Source organism: Microcaecilia unicolor, chromosome 6 (assembly GCF_901765095.1).
Source record: "Microcaecilia unicolor chromosome 6, aMicUni1.1, whole genome shotgun sequence".
In the NCBI taxonomy this organism is placed as follows: domain Eukaryota; kingdom Metazoa; phylum Chordata; class Amphibia; order Gymnophiona; family Siphonopidae; genus Microcaecilia; species Microcaecilia unicolor.
Window position 1 is genome coordinate 136,725,730 of NC_044036.1, and position 21,915 is coordinate 136,747,644.

A 21,915-nucleotide genomic window follows, 5' to 3' on the forward strand; every position below is an offset into this window, starting at 1 on the left:
CGATGTTCTTTAACCCACAATTATAACAGACTTCATGGAATTAAGCGAGTTCACTGCCTCTCTGATCTCAATTCAGGTCCATTGACCAAGTTAGGTCACCTGGCAAAGCCCCTCTTTCGCGATGATGTTCTGTGGGTGACCTTGTATGTGACAGAGAATGAGAAACACACCGAGTGTTCTGCTGCTTGGCGGTACGTGCCTTTTCTTTAAGACTCAGAGTATAGGGGACTAAATTTGCTTCAGGAGTGCCCTTTACCTTCCTCGGTCACTGTGAAGAACCTTGGAACGTCTAGAAGAACACTTTGTAGATAATATATTAGTATTTTATCTTAAATAAAACATTAACATTTTAAGTAGAGTAATAGAAACTATTTACATACAATAGTAAATGGGATCTCATTTTGCAGTATATCCTGATTCATATTCAGGACTGAAAGTCTAGGTTTGGATGGGTATTAGTCTTCTTTCAAGTCATAGGTGTATTGCTCTATTTTCCTGTCTCTATTGTGTGACATTACACAGTCCGTTGGTAACAGGCCAGAGAATACGGCAGAATCCAGAATCTGCCATAACCTCCGCATGCTGTATAAGTGCTCGATAGTGCTTCAATGTATACGCTTCACTGTGCCATCTTCCCTCTGGCTGCCAGAAGGAAAGAGATGAGACTCTTGTCCTTTGCTTGGATTATTGCAGAGTAAAATCAGGACCAGCTTCAAGTTTGAACTGAATGACATCTCAGTCCATGCAAGTAATTCACATTATTACAGAAAGTTTGGGGGGGGGGGGGGTGAAGATGAGCTTCTGTCTCATTACAGAACAAAACCCCTCTGTTATAGAGTCTTTTCTCAGTGCAGGAATTAGCAGTCTCTCCTTGCTCTGTTAGATCTTCCATCAGAGCGAAAGGCTGTTCATGTCTCACATTATAGAAAAGTTTCATATGTATGGATGAACAGCCACATTCCTTTAAATTAATATTTCTGTAATTAACATTTAAATAGCCCCTTCACCCTGAATTCTAGGAGATCAATAGGGAGCATCGCTGAACAGAAACACAGTAGATAATCTTTAAGAGGTGCCCGTTGATGTTCCTACTGCTCCGCCTTCCGCTGATGTCACCATCTTGTCTGCCAACCAAGTCTCTATTTCTCTGAAAACCGCATTGCTGACTTCTGGCAGCTCTTTATGGAGGACATGATAAGCTTTGTCATACACCTGCAAATATGATTAAAAAAAAAAACAAGGAAAAGCGATTAATCCAAAAAAGGGATGTGACATGGGGGACATAATTGTACTGACTAGAAGATGAAACAGCCTATAGACTAATGTAGGTGTGCTGTATGGCTGCACCATACATGCTTGCACAGAGATATGTACACTTGTAACTCACTGTATGTAGTTTATTACAAATTGTAAACCGTGCAGTTGCCATGTCTGGACCTCGTGTGGGGGAAAGAAAGAAAGATGTGGGGGGGGGGGGGGGGGGGGGGGCAATCTACACAAGTATGATGGTGGAGAGGAAATCTAAGGTTACTAGGTCAGCGCCATAACCTAGTGACCAGACTCAAGGCACATATGCACTGAATCTGCTTCCTACCAGAGGACCTATCCCTAGGATGGTTAGACTACAAGAGAGGATGTAGTAAGGAAGAGACAAAAACAGGGACAGCCTATGTGGTGGTTGGAAATGAAGTTGATGATGATGCTATAATCCACTAAAGGCTGGTTCCAGTCAAGTTCATATAATCTCAAAGAAGCCTGAGGAAGCTGTTAAATAAATAGATCGCATGCATATTCATATTTATTTATTTGAATAGCATGGAGGCAGCGCACGCAAATAGATCTGATTCATATTCATTGGGGAAATCCTGAAAGCATAACTGGGTTGTGACCCTCAAGGGCCGAGGCTGCCCACCCCTGGACTGGAGCCTACTCCCAAGACCTTTAAACAAAAATTGAAGACCTACTATGTCACTAAAGCATTTCCCCCAGACAGTAGGGCCAATATTTAAGGTCTTATACTGCAGTTACTCTGTCATTATCTTGTCTCTACTCCCTACCCTTCCCCCCCTCCATTTTTGTATCTGCTCTATTTAGCTGTCTTCATCCTTTCCCTACCATTTATGCATTAAGTTATGTAACTAAGGCTTGGATGGCAATTCTACAAGTGACTGCTTCATTGTAGGTGCTCTGATGTTATGTGGTAAATGCCAATTCTATAATGACATTTGGGCACCCAGATTCCGTTATAGCAAGATATAACGTAACATCAGGAAACACATTTTTAAGGAAAAGGTGGTAGATGCCTGGAATAACAGAATTCAAATAGGCATGGGATAAACACAGGGAATCCCTATCTGGTCAAATGCAAGGTGATGGACCCTAGCATCAGGTAACTATGATTCGGATTATTCTTTCCAATGTGCACCTTGGGGGTCAGCACTCAAGAAAAAGATCTAGGTGTCATTATAGATAATACGCTGACATCTTCTGCTCAGTGTGTGGCGACAGCCAAAAAAGCAAACAGGATGCTAGCAATTATTAGGAAAGGGATGGTGGATAAGACCGAAAATACTGTAATGCCTCTGTATCGCTCAATGGTGCGACCACACCTTGAGTATTGCATTCAGTTCTGGTCATCGCATCTCAAAAAAGATATAGCGGAATTAGAAAAGGTTCAAACAAGAACAGCCAAAATGATAAAGGGGATGGAACTCCTCTCGTATAAGGAAAGGCTAAAGAGGTTAGGGCTCTTCAGCTTGGAAAAGAGACGGATGAGGGGAGATGTGATTGAGGTCTACAAAATCCTCAGTAGTGTAAAAAGAGAAGTAAATCGATTTTTTACAAAAACTAGAGGACACTCAAGGAATTTACATGGAAATACTTTTAAAACAAGTAGGAGGAAATATTTTTTCACTCAACGAATAGTTGAGCTCTAGAACTCTTTACCGGAGGATGTGGTAACTGTGTTTAAAGAAGGTTTGGACAATTCCTGGAGGAACAGTTCATAGTCTGCTATTGAGACAGACATGGGGAAGCAACTGCTTGCCCTGGGATTTGTAGCATGGAATGTTGCCACGATTTGGGTTTCTGCCAGGTACTCATGACCTGGCTTGGCCACTGTTGGAAACAGGATACTGGTTTAGATGGACCTTTGGTCTGACTCAGTATGGTTACTCTTATGTATGTTCTTAGCAAGAGGATGGGATCGAAGCTAAACAAATGACAGAGAGAAGCGTAACCTTCTGCTCAGTGTGCTGCTGCGGCTCGGAAAGCGAATAGAATGTTGGATATTATTAGGAAAGGTATGGAAAACAGGTGTGAGGATGTTATAATGCTGTTATATCGCTCCATGGTGCGACCGCACCTTGAGTATTGTGTTCAATTCTGCTCGCCACATCTCAAGAAAGATATAGTGGAATTGGAAAAGGTGCAGCGAAGGGCGACTAAAATGATAGCGAGGATGGGACAACTTCCCTATGAAGAAAGACTAAGGAGGCTAGGGCTTTTCAGCTTGGAGAAGAGACGGCTGAGGGGAGACATGATAGAGGTATATAAAATAATGAGTGGAGTGGAACAGGTGGATGTGAAGCGTCTGTTCACGCTTTCCAAAAATACTAGGACTAGGGGACATGTGATGAAACTACAGTGTAGTAAATTTAAAACAAATCAGAGAAAATGTTTCTTCACCTAACGCGTAATTAAACTCTGGAATTCGTTGCCGGAGAACGTGGTGAAGGCGGTTAGCTTCGCAGAGTTTAAAAAGGGGTTAGACGGTTTCCTAAAGGACAAGTCCATAAACCGCTACTAAATGGACTTGGGAAAAATCCACAATTCCAGGAATAACATGTATAGAATGTTTGTACGTTTGGGAAGCTGCCAGGTGCCCTTGGCCTGGAATGGCCACTGTTGGGGACAGGATGCTGGGCTCAATGGACCCTTGGTCTTTTCCCAGTGTGGCATTACTTATGTACTTATGTAACTGGCACAGAGCATCAGGTACAGTCTTAAACAAAGGCACAGAGGGCAACCTGCATGGTCTGCACATAACAGCAGCTACAACTTTGGCCACCTTACTAAGCAGACTATGCTGGTCTTTATCTGGCATCTGCTATTATGTTATTAAATTTGTTTGCAATTCTGCAATCTCCAAAACCTCTTCTCTACATCTGCCACATTATGGATTTCCACCACGTTTCCTGGTAGGGTTAGTCCAGGCATCTACCATCTTCTCAGTAAAGAAGTATTTCTACATGTTTCCTCTCTCCCTTATGGCTTCACAACCTGACTCTTTGTCTTTGAAATTCCTTTTTCATGGAGAATTTCCCCTTCATGTCATGTATTGAAGTGTGTCAAATATTTGAATGTTTCTGACATATTCCCCTTTACCTTGTCTCCTCCAGTGAGGAAATGTTACAAGCCCTCCTGGATCTAATGCACAAGCTGACATGTTGGAAATGTGTTTCTGATGTGGTAACAATAGTTGTTTGGGGGGTCTGTCACATGCATATGGTGATGTTCCTGAGAGAACTCAATAAAAGCAGTTTGTGAGTGGGGTGGAGTGAAAGGTCTGAAGCAACTTTCTATAAAACTGTTAATGGTAAATTGTGAGCATTCACTGGGAGCAGAGTCTGTCATCTTTAGTACAGCTGGCATTTGTTTTCTGGTGGTTTTATTTGAAGAACAGTGTTGTGAGGCTTTTGCCCCTGCCTGTACAGAATATCTGATCTTGTGAGAGGAAAGACCAGCTAACAGAAGCCAACTCATTAATGGAGATCTGGGTTCAAATTTGACCTACATTGCAAGTACAGTATCCTTATTTTGTTGACATAAGTACATAAGTATTGCCATACTGGGACAAGACCTAAGGTCCATCAAGCCCAGTATCCTGTTCCCAACAGTGGCCAATCCAGGTGACAAGTACCTGGCAAGATCTCAAAACAGATACTCATACTACTAACTGGCACAACAGTTAGTCTCCACTCAATAAAAACTGGGAATAGACACAACATCAAGAATCAGATGTACTGGTAGAATGACCAGTGGTGAGGCCTCCACAGTCCTTCCTTCTCCTTTATCCATATCCATACAGTTCTACCACCTCTATCCCAACCAGAGACACTGCATTTCATCATGAGTTTACCTGATGTTTGATGGTGAACATGACAATTACCTTCAAGATTTTTTCCTGACTTGGCACTGTCTCCATCATATGATACGACCCTTTGATGTCGCAGAGTCGGTCATCTGTGCCATGCAACAGCAGAACCGGTAGAGAAATATCTGGGAGGGCTTTTCCTACTCTGGCTGAAGCATTCAGGAGCTGCATGCCAAAACAGACTTTCATTCCTCCATGATACACCAGTGGATCAGTAATATATGCCTCAACCTGAAACAAAGACACAACCTCAGTTGAAACTGTCCACCTTCCACCTCATGGGTTTCATTTTTGCATCCAGAAGTTACTGTGGATATAAGAAGAAAAGTTACTAGCCAGAACCAAGAGTTCAGCTGTTGCAAAGACCAAAGCATATTGTTCAGAGTAGAAGAACATCCCGAAATGTGCAGGCTTGAAACAAATGTTATATCAAAAAAGAGGACCAAAGCAGCACTTATTGACAAATAGACACAGAGAGCAAAAATTATTATTTAATGCTTGTGGAATGAGTCTCAGAACAACTCAGCCTTCAGGGGCCAAGGGAAGGACACTGATTCCTCTCCTTGTCATGCATAATTAGGCTGTTCTCATACACCTCCTTTTCCAGTGGGGACAGTGAACCAGTCTTGGTTTTACATCATTACATGCAGGGAGCTGTCGTTTCTGCTTTCCCGGGAGACGTCTACCGAGAAATGGGAACTATATCTCCCTGCATAGAACAGGAGAAAACCAGCATGGACTCGGTCTGCCCCACTTGGCAGAGCTGTACGGCCACACTTTCTATGAGAGTGGAGAGTCTGCTGGAGATGTTACGTCAGATAATTATTATCTGCTAACACCTATGCAGTATGTCACCTTCCTGAGCAGAAGGTCCTCTCGGTTCCCTGTTATGGTGTCCAAATTCAGACAGTTTCACTTCCTAGAAAAATGCAACAAGTGCGTAAAATAAACAGTGCCTCCTTCCAACCTCCCCCCCCCCCCCCCCACCCATCCCAGAAGTCAAATAGCTGCTAGATCTTTTCCTAACATATAACAAAACAATAACCAAACCACATTACGCTTGCTTATTCTGGTTTTATTTCATTTGTCATGATCCAGTGTTTCATTAAGCCAAATGACAGGGGCAGTGCCTGAGGTCTGCTCCACAGCAGGTGGCAATTAGTAGGTGGGATGTCAACTTTAGCACGTCACAGGGCTTAGTCTGTGGCCACTCTCTAACTGCAAATGTGACTGGGAAAGATTTATTTCAGCTTTTTATTCTTGCTGAAAACAGCCTTGGTTTTACAGTTAAAGTGCTTATGGGACTCTGCATCTCACCAGTTTATCACTCTCTCTCTCCCCCCCCCCCCCCCCCCCCCCACATGTCCCCTGGGGCAGGGCAATTTTTCCTCTTCATTTACTAGGAAAGCATTTCTAATTTTTATTACCAGATACACCACATGCTGTACAACTGGCAGCAGCAATATAACTTAAAAGCTAGCATTTTTAACCATTTAAGATCCATTTACCATAGAAGGAAGAGAAATTCAAAGGTGAAAAAATTTATCCAGTTTAGATATGGTCGATTATATTACATTTTTCACCGTAAATGAAAAACAAAGTTGCAGGGTTAAGGCCCTAATCTTTTAAAAAGTGCCCCCACCTCCCCAAAAGGTCAAATGTATTTGGTCAGGTGTCATTATGAAACCTCTTGACGCCTAGTTCACTTCCCATTAGAGACATTTTCACTCCTGGATAACAGTGCAGCCCGATCTAGAATATCCTATATAATAATTCTCACCTCCAACATTCTGACTTGCTGCCTGGGACTGTGGCTCATTCCGAGTTGGTCAGGACGGCTCCGTAGATCAGGCTGATATCACCGTAGCCATTATGATGTCAACTTCAGAACCCGGGGGAAAAAAAAAAACAAGCCTCACAGCTGATCCATGTCCAGAGGAGGGTCGCTGGACATGGGTGGCTGGAGGGGGGCAGGGGAGAGAGGAGGGTCACTGGACATGGGTGGCTGGAGGGGGGGCATGGGAGAGAGGAGGGTCGCTGGACATGGGTGGCTGGAGGGGGGGCAGGGGGAGAGGAGGGTCGCTGGACATGGGTAGCTGCAGGGGAGCCGAGGAAAACCTTGCTAGCGCCTGTTTCATTTGTGTCAGAAACGGGCCTTTTTTACTAGTCCACAATAAATATGCATGAGAGAAACCTTCATCAGTGAAGGCAGTACATGCAAATCTATCTCATGAATGTTCACTGCAAATATCCTGAAAACCTGATTGGTTGGGGTGCCCCAGGGCAGGTTTGGGAACCACTGTTCTAGCCCACTAAATTAAGTTAAAGACCCTCACCCACAAGCGATGCACAATAAAAGCTGCAATATATTTGTATATCTTGCACTTAGAATCATATCACAAACTAAGCCTGTTTTGTCAGTTCTTGGATAATTCAGAAGTGCAATAAGACACAGCATGTTTTTGACACCCTTCTAAGATACTTGACAGCAACTCAGCTATTGGCCCAGTGCCTCATGATCCCACAGCCTCTTGTGTTCTCGCTTGCGTAATTACATGTTCCAGTAAGACTTTCTGTACCGTACACTGGGCAGTTCTCATAGACTTGTGGGGAACAGAGGTCCAGGAGCTGTCTGATCACAGCTTTAGTGAGCTTGGGGAGGCTCAGACTCCCCATCCCCAGGCTTAAGGGCTGAAGATAAGATGGTAGAGGTGTGACAACAAGCAGCTTCATTTTTGCACACACTAGCCAACATGGCGTCAAGGTGGACTAGCTGCCAAGTTACCCAGTACTTGGAAGAGGGGTGTAGCCAGACCTTGATGGGAGGGAGGCCAGAGCCCAAGGTGGGGGGGCACATTTTGGCCTACTTTTCCGTAGCCCTTTCACTGCCACTTCTGCCCCCCCCCAGCGGCCGCTACCGCCTCCCCACCGCCGCCCTCTTGCCCCTCCTTCCCCACCACCATTGTGAAGGTACCCAACCCCCGCCAGCTAAAGCGTTTGTCCCGCGCTGGTCTCACATCGCTCACGCTCAGTTTCATTAAAATGAGCGTGCACAGCGACTGAAAACAGAACAGTGCGCCAGGCAATGTGAGACCAACATGGGACAAACGCTTTAGCTGGCAGAGGTTGGGGACCCCCACCAGCCAAACCGGGGGGGTCCTAGAACAAATTTGGGGTCCCAGGCCCCTCATAGCTTTGCCACTGACCTGGAGGCAGATTTTTTGGTCAGTCTCACACCAAAGCAGTGTGGAATTTGTAATCCCTGATTCTCCCCAAGTTACAGAATTACCCCCCTCATGTCCAGACTTAGGTGCTTGTGCCTCCGGCTCAAAAGATTGAAGCTGCCATATGTAGCAGCAGAGACTGCTTTTCAAGGCTCCATAACTGCATGGCCTTCGAAAGAGTCTACAGTAGAGGTGCACACAGAGACATAATCTAGTCTCCATTCCCACCCCATCCCCAGTCAGTTCTTTTCCATCCCCATGGATTTCCTGTTGTCCCCATCCACTTGCACACCTGCAGCTTCAGGCCGCAGTCTTTGCCTCAAGGGTGTTAAAAAAAACCTTCAATTTCTTTAGAATAATATGTACTCATGGAAAAAGTTAGTCTTTCGTTTCCTGAAAACCAACTGCATCTAATTCTGTACAACCCAGTTTAGCTGCAACTGGGCGTACACTGACATTTTCACCCTAACCAGTAACTTTCCATTTGCACTTTAAACAAAAGTGAAGCATTTTGCTGGCTACTTAGCAACTAGGTTCAGAGGAATCTGTCAGTTCTTTGCCTGGATATGTGTCATACCACAGGACTAATGTAACACAGCTTTGAATTCACTTCCCTCAGATGCAAACATTTAAAATTCTAGAAAAAGAACAAACAAAGAGTGTGTGAGTGGACTGAGAAATATTTTTTTTTTGTTTTATTTGTACCACACGCTTTCCCACTCATGGCAGGCCAATGTGGCTTACATGGGCAATGGAGGGTTAAGTGACTTGCCCAGAGTCACAAGGAGCTGCCTGTGCCTGAAGTGGGAATCGAACTCAGTTCCTCAGGACCAAAGTCCACCACCCTAACCACTAGGCCACTCCTCCACTTATTCTTTTCCCATGGTATGAGGGTATATTTTAGGAGTGGAGTGGCCTAGTGGTTAGGGTGCTGGACTTTGGTCCTGAGAAACTGAGTTCGATTCCCAGCACAGGCAGCTCCTTGTGACTCTGGGCAAGTCACTTAACCCTCCATAACCTGCCATGAGTGGGAAAGCGCAGGGTACAAATGTAACAAAAAAAATAAAAATAATCTGCTTAGGGCTATAGATGATTACGTGGAATACAAAAATATTTAACTAAATACATAATGCATATCAACTTTTGTGGGCTTACGCTACCGAGGTTGTTATGTGCAGGGTCAGCATAAGGCATAAGCCAGGCAAGGCACCAGCTCAGGCCACCAACTGCCTGCCGCATTGGCTGACTCTTCACATTGGCAAAAGCATGTTGCTTTGCTCTTACCCCATGCTCTCCTCCCTATGCCTTTGAGAAACAGGAAATACCTGTTCTCATGTTTAGACCTGCAGTGGTGCCAGCAGCCATGCAGAGAGGGCAGCACAGTGGCGAGAGCAAAACATACATACTCTCTCCACTCTTTAGAAGCATGTGGGTGGGGGGACTGATTGGGCCCCCCCCAAAGCAAAAGTCGGACCAGGGTTCCACAACCTCTTGAGCCAGTCCTGATTACGTGCCATCAAGTCGATGTCGACTCATGGTGACCCTAAGTATAGTTGTCCTCAACTTTGTCACTCTTCAGTCAGGCAGCTATTGTTGATAGACCGGCATCCACAGCTATTGTTATTGTATCAGTTCATTGCATTGCTGGTCTTCCTATTTTGCGTTGACTTCAACTTTGCTATTCATGATGTCTTTCTCTAATGTTCTTTCTTTCTGCATGATGTGTCTAAAATATGAAAGTCAAAATCTTGTCATCTGAGCATCCAAGGAAAGCTTAGGTTTGATTTCCTCCAAAATTGAATGATTCGGTCTTCGGGCACTGCACGATATACACAATATTCTTCACTGGCACCATAATTCAAAGGTGTCGATTTTCTTCCTGTCTTGCTTCTTCACAGTTCAACTTTGCATCCATAGGACATTATTGAAGAAGCAATGGCTTGGAAAAAAAACTTTGAATGCAGAGATACTTTTCTGCTCTTGAAGATCTTTTCTAGGTCCTTCATAGCTGTTCTGCTGAGAACGATACGTTGCTGGATTTCTTGACTGGTGTTTCATTATTAATTATTGATCCAAGCAGGTTGAAGTAGTCTACTGCTTCTCCAATAAGAATGAAATTATTGATTTTACCAGTTGTCAGAATATTTGTCTTCTGCATATTAAGGTGCAATCCCATTATGGGACTTACGTTCCATGATCAACTTTATTTTCAGCCTGTGACGTGATATTCTCAGCATATCAAAGATTGTTGATGAGTCTTCCACCAATTTTTTGTCCTTGGGTTTCTTTATGTAGTTCTACTTCTGTGATGATTTATTCTGCACATATATTGAACAGATACGGGAAAAGTAAGTAGCCTAGTCATACACATTTGCCAATTTTAAAGCCATTCTGTTTCTCCTTGTTCTGTTTGAGCTTGTTGCTTCTTGATTAATGTAAAGGTTGTGCATGAGAACAATCAGGTATTCTGGTATATCCGTACGCCTTAATATGACCCAGAGTCAATGAAACACACAATACAAAAGAATACCATCTCATATCTGCATTATATTTCACTGCGGCTCTTGAAAGCATCTTCTTAATTTTAAATGCAATGCTGTTCCTTCTTTTTCCTTTACTTCTGATGTAATACACCCAAGAAAGTGAAAAACACCAGAATATAGCCAGTAGGCCACAAAAGCAACTCAGAATCTTTAATCATTGGCAGAAATGTATAGTGGCTGAAAACAGTTGACATGGTTGGTCTAGATGTGCTCAGGAGCCCCAATGCAAGGTCTTCCCATAAAGACACAGTTGTATGAAGCTTTGGAAGGTGGCAAATTTATATTGCTTGGCAAAAACAAATAAACAAACAAAAATCCCTAAGACTAAAATGGCAGAAGCAGGATTACAGGGTAAATACCCAGCAAGCTGGAAATATTGGCCCCTGAGGGATTCTGCTGCATCCTCTATTCTGCTCCTTCACCTCTCCCCACTTTCTATCCTCTGCATACAAACCAGTGGTCAACAAAACTGGAACATGTTTAAAAAGAAAGCGAAGGCCAGAAGTGAAGATAAGCTCACTAGAAAAACATGCACGAACTAACCATTGTTCAATGTATTGAAAACAGTTCTCTAAAGCTTTTATTAAGCATATGGTTCCCAGACATGGGAAACTCTCTTTTCCCCCTTAGTGTTCAAACCAACATATTTTTTGAATCCTAATGTAATGACACAAGTGAAAGATAAATGTTTCCCTTTAAAAGAGGAGGCTTAGTTTTAAATTGCTGAATAACTATGTATAGTTTGGTTATGAAAGACATGAGTAATGCTCTTTGTATACATCTGTTGTCCTAATCGTTGTGATCAAACTAGGGCTGTTCAGAGAAGTTTTATATTTATATTTAAATGCTGGTGTTCTTTTACAGCCACAGGTTCTTTCCAGATGCTAGATGGAGAGATTTTATACAATCTGGTATACACTCAGATTGGCCAAGGAGTTTGTTTATTTCATTTGTCTTTTATTTAAAACTAGTAAAAAAGGCCCGTTTCTGACACAAATGAAACGGGCGCTAGCAAGGTTTTCCTCGGCTCCCCTGCAGCCACCCATGTCCAGCGACCCTCCTCTCCCCCTGCAGCCACCCATGTCCAGTGAACCTCCTCTCCCCCTACGCCCACTGCAGCCACCCATGTCCAGCGAACCTCCTCTCTCCCCTGCTCCCCCTCCAGCCACCCGTGTCCAGTGACCCTCCTCTCCCCCTGTGCCCACTGCAGCCACCCATGTTCAACGACCCTCCTCTCTCCCTTGCCCCCCCTGCAGCCACCCATGTCCAGTGACCCTCCTCTCTCCCCTGCCCCCCCTCCAGCCACCCATGTCCAGCGACCCTCCTCTGGACATGGATGAGCTGTGGCATGTTTTTTTTCCCCCCCGGGTTCTGAAGTTGACATCATAATGGCTACGGTGATGTCAGCCTGATCTACGGAGCCTAGCAGACCAACTCGGAATGAGCCACAGTCCCAGGCAAGTCAGAACGTTGGAGGTGAGAATTATTATATAGGATTCCATTTTAAAATTTTTGGATAATATCCTTATTATTAAGTTGTTATTGACGTATGTAATGTTTTTAAGTGTATTATATTTGTGAGTGTATCGGAATGGGTGTATATAATCCCATAAGAACATAAGCGTTGCCTTACTGGAACAGACTGAAGGTTCGTCAAGCCCAGCATCCCGTTTCCAGCAGTGGCCAATCCAGGTTACAATTACCTGGCAAGATTCCAAAGCACTACAATACATTTTATGCAGCTTATCCTAGAAATAAGCAGTGGATTTTCCCGAAGTCCATTTTAATAATTGCATATGGACTTTTCTTTTAGGAAGTTCTCCAACCCTTTTTTAAACCCCGCTAAGCTAACTGTTTTTAATACATTCTCTGGCAACGAATTCCAGAGTTTAATTACACGTTGAGTAAAGAAATATTTTCTCCGATTCGTTTTAAATTTACTACTTTGTAGCTTCATTGTGTGCCCCCTAGTCCTAGTGTTTTTGGAAAGAGTAAACAAGTGATTCACATCTACCCGTTCCACTCCACTCATTATTTTATAGACCTCTATCATATCTCCCCTCAGCCATCTCTTCTCCAAGCTGAAGAACCCTAGCTGCTTTAGCCTTTCCTCATAGGGAAGTCATCCCAGCCCCTTTATCATTTTCATTGCCCTTCTCTGTTCCTTTTCTAATTCCACCACATCTTTTTTGAGATGCGGTGACCAGAATTGAACACAATATTCGAGGTGAGGTCACACCATGGACCGACACAGAGGCAATATAACGTCATCATTTTTGTTTTATTTATTTTATTTATTTATTGCATTTGTATCCCACATTTTCCCACCTCTTTGCAGGCTCAATGTGGCTTACAATACATCATGATAGATGGAAATATAATTAGAAAATATACATTTAATGGTACAGAAGGATCTTGGGTAATCAAACATATAAATGGCGAGTGACCGTACTCACCCGCAAATGTGCAGTAGAGACTTCTCTCTCTGTTCCACCCCGCGTCAATACATGAAGACGGGGGTGAGACAGAGAGGGAAACTGCGCGAAGGGGAGGGAGGGAACCGCCGAAGTCGCTACCGCTCCCCTCCGAGGTCACCGCTACTGCTCCCCCCACCCAGAGTCGCCGCCACCGCCCCCACTCCACCCGGCCCGAGCACTCTCTTCGGTATTGAACTTACATCACCGACACGCAGCAGGCAGATCAGCTGAGCTCCCGTTGGCCTTCCTTCCCTGCCTGTGTCCCACCCTCGCTGACGTTACGTCACACGAGGGCGGGACACAGGCAGAGAAGGAAGGCCGACAGGAGCTCTGCTAATCTGCGTGCTGCATTTCGGCGACGTATGTTCAATAGCGAAGAGAGGGCCCGGGCCGGGTGGAGGGGTGGCGGCGGCGACTCCGGGGGGGGGGAGGGGGGGAGGGGACCGGTAGTGGTGACCTCGGGGGGGGGGGGCCTTGGAAAAATCCCATACTAGCCCGTTTTAACGGGCTGAACGGCTAGTCTTATAATAAAAAACATGATAGTAATATAACAAGCAGATATAGTAAGACAGTTCTGAATATAAGTGGAGGAGTTATGTCTGTTCATATTTGTTACTTTTGTTTTCCATTCCTTTCCTAATAATACCTAATATTCTGTTTGCTTTCTTAGCCGTCGCAGTGCACCTAGCAGAGGGTTTCAACGTATCATCAACAATGACACCTAGATCCCTTTCCTGGTCGGTGACTCCTATTTAACCGGTCAGGAAATGCCGCTGACTGGTTAGCGCCTAGCACATAACCAGCTATATCGCGTGATTTATCCGGTTAGGCACCAATATTCAGCACCTAATCAGATAAGCTTAGCGGTCAAATAGGACCACTTAAATAGATGTCCTATCTTTGACTGCTAAAAAGTTCAGTTATAGCACTGAATATTGGCATAACTGGTTAACATTTTAGCAGTTGAAAAAACCCTGAATATTCAGGGGGTCTTTTACAAAGGTACGGTAGTGTTTTTAGTGCATGCTAAATGCTAGAGACACCCATAGGAATATATGGGTGTCTCTAGCATTTAGAACATGCTTATTTTTAGCGTACGTTAAAAATGCTAGCGCGCCTTTGTAAAAGGACGCCTCAATACTGGTCACCCTAGCACCGCCGGTGGGCAGAAAAAGCACTGCCTGCCACCAAGTGAATATCAGGCCTAATATTTTGGGTGTTTTATTTTTTAATGTTATGTCAACTAATTGTAGATCCCTGACACAGGTGGACAACACTAAAGCGTGGCCATGTTGGGTTATTGTGATTTTCTCTTGGACATAACAATAAATTATCATGACTAGGGTAAACTCCTGAGTCTTTTATTCCTCTCCTTGGTCATCACCACTTCTCAGTGTGTGTGTGTTACTGGCATTTCCTCCTTCTGACATCCCCACTGTTACTGTATTACTACAGATCAATGTGTGGAATGATAGAGGGAATTGGATTTCAGTTTAATTATTCACCTCTCCAAACCTGAGCTCAAGGTGAGCTACAACTAGAGGACTTACAATCTAAGAGCTAGATTTACTAACATGTTAACATTCGCTCTGCTATTGCCGATGAAGCTTATTTAAGCTCATATAAATACATCCCGTGGTAAACTGGATTTGAGAAGTTCTCCAGGGGATTACTAGAACTGGTGTAGAACTCTCCAGAATCATTGGGGGGGGGAGGGGGGAGAGGAACCCAGTCCAGAGGGAGGTTTAGGAGAGAATAAGTGATAACGGGTGCCTTAGTTGGGCTGGGGTTGGCAGGTTATAAAAGTGATAGGATTAGTGAGCACATGGTCTGTGGTTGCCTTCACCCCCCCACGAGGACCCTAACCCCTCCAGGAGCAGGAAGAGCCTGTTCAATGCCAGAGGCAGCAGCTCAAAGAAGTGCAACTCTAGAGGAAGAGGACGGACAGAGAGGTCCGATCCTGAGTGGGTCCTGAGGCTGGGTAAAAGCCCAGAGGGACAGTTTGCCACAGAAAGAGCGGGAAGCCACAGCCTTGGATTGTTCTGCCCATAAGGATGGGTATTGGAGGGCTGGTGATATTGTAAATATTTAACTACCCTAGGATTTATAAAGAGACTACTGATATAGTAGTTGGAACTTTACACCAAGAGTCCTGGATTGGCACAAAATCCTCTTTCGATAAAGTAAACTGTTAAGGAAAAGTATGACGTTTTGGATATCTGCCTGTTGCAGCGTTCCAGTAAAGTTGTGGTTTGCATTTAACATAAAACCTGGAGTGGAGAGTTTCACTGGAGCGCGAGTGAAGTCAATGTGCTCGAAGACTAATAAAGAGAAATACTAAAGAGTGTGGCTTAAAACCCTATGGCCTACTGGCCCCGGCCTGCACCCAGCTCAGTGAAACAGAACTATTGTTTGTAGCCCTGGTTTCGGGTACCTGACCTGAAGAGCTAGTTGGTGTCCAGAACTTGTGGTGAGACCAGGGTTACATTAGTAAACCAGGCCCTAAGTCTGGAACCTGAGGCAATGGACAGTCAAGTGACTTGTCCAAGCTGTCAGGAAGTATCAGTGCGAAAAAGCTGGATCTGAACTCTGGCTTCACTGGTTCTCATCATGTGGCTGTAACCCCAAGGCTACTCTTCCCCTTTTGCAGAAGTTTCTCAGACAACGGCTGTGGAAAAAGACCACAGAATAGAAACAATGTCTGTCTCAAGCTCTCTATTTTAGTTTGACTCTAAACAATTAGGTAAAGCTCTGTACTGTTTACTGTTCTTCATTATAATTGTTATTCAGATTTATGTACAATCAATATGTGGGGAGCACAGTTGAAAAACCGAAGACAGATGTTATGCCAAAATGAATGTAGAATATTTACAGGGGCCGAGCTTTTCTCTTGGAGCAGTATATCCCAGGGGCGTATCTGGACTCCGGCGGTAGGGGGGGGCCAGAGCCAGAGGGAGGGGGCACATTTTAGCGCCCCCCCCCGCCCCCCCCGCCGCCGCCGCCGCCGCCGCCGAGCCCCCACCGCCACCAATAACTTAGTCTCTCCACCCCCCTCCCGCCGCCAACCCTCCCCCACTGCCGTTCTTACTTTTGCTGGCGGGGGACCCCAACCCCCGCCAGCCGAGGTCTGCTTCCACCTGCCGCTGCCTTCAAAACTTCTTCTTCAGCCGGCGGGGGACCCCAAACCCCCGCCAGCCGCCCCGCGCTGTTTAAAATTCATCTTCGGCCTCCGTGGCCGTGCTGCTGGGATAGGCGGCGCTGTTGAAATCCACTTCGGAGTCTGACGTCGTTGTACGTTGTACGTGCTGCGACGTCAGACTCCGAAGTGGATTTCAACAGCGCCGCCTATCCCAGCAGCACGGCCACGGAGGCCGAAGATGAATTTTAAACAGCGCGGGGCGGCTGGCGGGGGTTTGGGGTCCCCCGCCGGCTGAAGAAGAAGTTTTGAAGGCAGCGGCAGGTGGAAGCAGACCTCGGCTGGCGGGGGTTGGGGTCCCCCGCCAGCAAAAGTAAGAACGGCAGCGGGGGAGGGTTGATGGCGGTAGGGGGGGCCAGGGCAAAATCTGCGGGGGCCCAGGCCCCTGAGGCCCCACGCAGATACGCCCCTGGTATATCCTGAGAGATTTGGGTTTCCCCCAGCTGGAATCTCAGACCTGGCAAACTAGCTCCATGATGTGATGAGCTGTGACTAAGGGAACAGACCAATCCACCTTTGGCTTTACCCCAGTGCAACCGGGGATTTGTGCTTCTCATTTTCTTAGGAAAATTGATGGGTCCATCAGACCTATAAGTCACACATTTGGGACTTGGCTAGAGTTACCTAAAGAAAAAGACTATGTTGGTGTGGCCTAAGGTTCAACAGATAGGAGCATGTTGCCTTCTAAAATAGCCATGCAGATGTATAATTTACTATAATAATGTTAAATGTGTTTTGTTTTCTTTTTGAGCCATAAGAACATAAGTATTGCCATACTGGGTCAGACCAATGGTCCATCTAGCCCAGTATCCTGTTTCCAACAGTGGCCAATTCAGGTCACAAGTACCTGGCAGAAACCCAAATCGTAGCAACATTCCATGCTACCAATCCCAGGGCAAGCAGTGGCTTCTCCATATCTGTCTCAATAGCAGACTATGGACTTTTCCACCAGGAACTTCTCCAAACCTTTTTTAAACCCAGATACGCTAACCGCTGTTACTATATCCTCCGGCAATGAGTTCCAGAGCTTAACTATTCTTTGAGTGAAAAACTGTTTCCTCCTACTTGTTTTAAAAGTATTTCCATGTAACTTCCTTGAATGTCCTCTAGTCTTTGTACATTTTGAAAGAGCAAAAAATCGATTTACTTCTACTCGTTCTACACCACTCAGGATTTTGTAGACCTCAATCATATCTCCCCTCAGTCGTCTCTTTTCCAAGCTGAAGAGCCCTAACCTCTTTAGCCTTTCCTAGTATAAGAGGAGTTCCATTCTCTTTATCATTTTGGTTGCTCTTCTTTGAACCTTTTCTAATTCCACTATATCTTTTTTGAGATACGGTGACCAGAACTGAACATAATACTCTAGGTGAGGTCGCACCATGGCGCGATACAGAGGCATTAGGAAAGGGATGGTAAATAAGACTGAGAATACTGTAATGCTTAGCATCCGTTTGCTTTTTTGGTCACCGCTGCACACTGGGCAGAAGATTTCATCGTATTATCTACAATGACACCTAGATCCTTTTCTTGGGTTGTTCTTCCCAATGTGCATCACTTTGCATTTGTCCACATTAATTTCATCAGCCATTTGGATGTCCAGTCTTCCAGTTTTTTAGGTCTTCCTGCAATTTTTCACAGTCCACATGTGTTTTAACAACCTTGAATAGTTTTGTGTCATCTGCAAATTTAATCACCTCACTTGTCGTTCCGATTTCCAGATCATTTATAAATATGTTAAATAGCACTGGTCCCAGTACAGATCCCTGTGGCACTCCACTGTCCACCCTCCTCCATTGAGAGAAATGGCCATTTAACTCTACCCTTTGTTTTCTGTCCAATAACCAATTCCTAATTCACAGAAAGACATTGCCTCCTATCCCATGACTTTTTCTCAGGAGTCTCTCATGAGTAACTTTGTCAAAAGCTTTCTGAAAATCCAGATACACTAAATCAAGCAGCTCACCTTTATCCACATGTTTATTTACACCGTCAAAGAAATGAAGCAAATTGGTGAGGCAGAACTTCCCTTGGCTGAAACCATGCTGACTCTGTCCCATTAAACCATGTTTGTCTACGTGTTCTGTAATTTTATTCTTTACTAGTAGAAAAGGCCCATTTCAGGCACAAATGAAACAGGCGCTAGCAAGGTTTTCCTCCCCCCCCCCCCAGTTCCAGACCCCCTCCCTCCCTCCGAGTTCCAGACCCCACCTCCATGCCTCCCTCCAATTTGCAGAGCCCACCTCCCTGCCTTCCGATTTGTAGACCCCCCTCCCTCCAATTTCCAGACCCCCCCTCGGCGTGCCTGACCCCTGGACCCTCCTGTCGTGACCCTCTCGAGCCCCCTTCCCGCCTCCAAACCTCCCCCGCTGCCATCGCGTACCTGTGCTGGCGAGGGACCCCAACCCCCGCCAGCCGAAGTCTCCTCGGCTGCGTGGCGTGGAGGAATGACGTGATCAAGTTTGAATCAGTTTGTGCTCGTGCGTTTGACGTCTGATGCACGCACACAGATTCCAACTTGATCATGTCCCCTGAGATTTCTGCGTAATGCGTCCAGTGACATCAGCTGGAGCTTCAGAGCCCAAAGTTACGGACACAGGCAGCCGGGCTCAGAACGTTGGAGGTGAGTATTATTATATAGGATAATAGTTTCCACTATTTTACCTGGCACTGATGTCAGGCTTACCGGTTTGTAATTTCCCAGATCGCCCCTGGACCCTTTTTAAAAATCAACGCTACATTGGCCATCCTCCAATCTTCAGGTACTACGGACAATTTTAATGACAGGTTACAGATTACTAACAGCAGATCGGCAGATTCATGTTTGAATTCTTTCAATACTTTTGGATGATTGTCATCTCAATTGTCCTTTTTGCTTTGTGATAATTCCTGATGGTAGAGCACAACTGGTTCTAGAAGCCTTACTGAAATTAAAAGTTGGTCATACCGAAAGCTTTTTCCTCTGTTTTCAGTTTTGCCTTATTTGGATATTTCTGTGTTACTATTCCGCTTCTCTGGTTTGTGGACTTTAATTTCAGAGTACAATTTTGCAATTTCCTGATTTAAGATTTGCCTTTCATTTTTCTTGTTTTGTAACTCTGAATTTCCTTTCAAGGAAGAATAGATTAATCTGTTCCTTTATTTTCTTAATTTATTTACCACATTTGAAAACTGTTTTCCCAATCCAATTTGGCTACCCAAAGCAATGTATAAAGTTCACAATACAATACAAACACCAATAAAAAAAAAAAAAAAAATTGAACACAGACACAAAGGAATCCCCCCTCAGAGGGTAACTACCTTCCATATTAGCCCTATCACAACAGTTGGACCTTGATGACTTACTGACAATTATCCACCTCATGAATATGTAGAAAACGGTGGCAGATGCAGCCTTTTAAAGCTGGCAAAATTCGGTACTTGGGACTTGGGGGGTGGTGGGGAGGGGGAAAAGGGTATAACGGTTGGGGTATAATTGTCTTTTGAGTTAAGTCCCAGCTGTAGGGCTGGGGACAGTTGTTTAATGGGAAGTTGGGGTAAGTAGGTAAGGGGACGGTTTGGATGCTCCAAAGTTTGCTAATATCAGGAGCTTGCTGTAAAAAGTGAAGGTAACTGATGGGATAGATGGTGCAGTAAAGGTGTTTATGAGTGAAGATCTTTCAAAGTATTATCTGGTGAACAAAATACTAACCAATCTGGTTGACTCATCATAAAAGACTATGTTGAAAAGGTGCGAATGGAAGCATTAATGGAATAAAGTGTGTAGGAGGAATAAAGTGCACAAACAAATGGGAACAACTCCGCTCGACTGTGAAACACTAAATCCAAAAACAGTGAGTAATTGATATAAATTGTAAGTTAGTAAATTGGAAATAGAGAGGGGGAGGACCTCAGACCGGTGATATCTTTAATCAATAAGATTACATCGATATAATCACCATGTTATAATCACTGGTCCTCTGCCTACCTCCTTCCTAAATGTTCATTCCTCTGCTTTTAATGCATATATATATTAAATACAGCAGCCATAGTGCAAAACATTATTGTCAAACACAGCTACTTAGCTTGTTGCGGCTGAAACCAGGGGCTCCCCAACGGTCCCGTTTCACCAACTTGGGCTTCGTCAGGGGAAGAGCACCCCGCAACACCGAACTATGGCACAGAAATTTCAACAGATGATCATTCAACAAGCATAGCTGGCGCAGACGAGAAGAGAACTTTGGCAGTCTTCAGCACAGGTACGCGACGCCGGCGGGGGAGGGTTTTCTGCGGGAAGGGAGGGGTCGAGAGGGTCGCGGCACGGGGGTCCAGGGGTCAGTAACGTGGAAGGGGGTGTTGAAATCGGAGGGAGGGGGAGTCAGGAACTCGATGGGAGGGGCGTGAGGGGGCCTTAAACTGGGAGGGAGGGAGGGAGGGGGGTCTGGAACTCGGAAGGGATGGAGGGGAGTCGGGGGGGGGGATTACCTTGCTAGTGCCCGTTTCATTGCCTACCGAAACAGGCCTTTTATTGTTATAAAGTACTTGTTTCACGGTCTCAATGCTTAGTAGAGGGAGGGAATGGAATTGTAAAAACTTACTGGAAACAGGTAATAGTATGGACAATCCTCTATGAAGGGACATATGCTTGTTTTAAAGTGGAGGAGTTGATATTATATTTATTTATTTATTTGTTGCATTTGTATCCCACATTTTCCCACCTATTTGCAGGCTCAATGTGGCTTACATAGTACCGTCAAGGCGTTTGCCCAGTCGGTTGATAGCAAATACAAGGTAGTATATGTATTTGCAACTGTTTTCAATAAAAACGTTTGAAATTAAAGCTGGCAAAATTCTAACATTTGACTTCTTTCATTATAACGTACTAACTTATACCTCACCTGGATCTGGAGTTCAAAGAGGTCTAACACCAGGAAACCTGAAAGTCAGTTGAGCTACGGAAAGGCAGCTGAAAAACTGTGTGGAGCCATGCAGAAGGTCTGTACTCCTCTCGAATAAGTCTCTATAAAATTATTTCTCACTGCGTTTTCCCATAGGCACAGTAAGAAAAAAAAAAAGTCCTGTCCAGTGAGCTGTAGTGAGGTGCTCTTCTGCACACCATGATGTCATATATTTTATGGATTTTCTTCTTAGAGATAACCTTCCACAAACCTGAAGGAGTCAAGCTTTCAAAGCAGTTGAGGTGTGGTCACATATCAGTGTTTATTCACTAGAAATGGCCAATATGGTTAATCAGAGAGGCTAAATCATCAGTCTCCCATGAATAAACATAACACATTAGCAGTACAAACATTTGAACTGGGTTAGCAGTTAAAATGCCTATACA

General features: G+C 44.7%; 1 protein-coding gene across 1 annotated transcript in view; it reads right to left on the reverse strand.

Annotated features, from left to right (window-relative positions):
• Nucleotides 1-776: 776 nt before the first annotated feature.
• Nucleotides 777-21,915, reverse strand: part of MGLL (monoglyceride lipase) — a 135,381-nt gene continuing 114,242 nt past the window's right edge. The window contains exons 7-8 of the mRNA XM_030206192.1: nt 5,171-5,386; nt 777-1,212 (exon numbers count right to left, since the gene is read on the reverse strand). Coding sequence (XP_030062052.1) covers nt 1,066-1,212; nt 5,171-5,386 — 363 coding nt within the window. The 3' untranslated portion in view covers nt 777-1,065. The remainder of the gene's footprint in view (nt 1,213-5,170; nt 5,387-21,915) is intronic.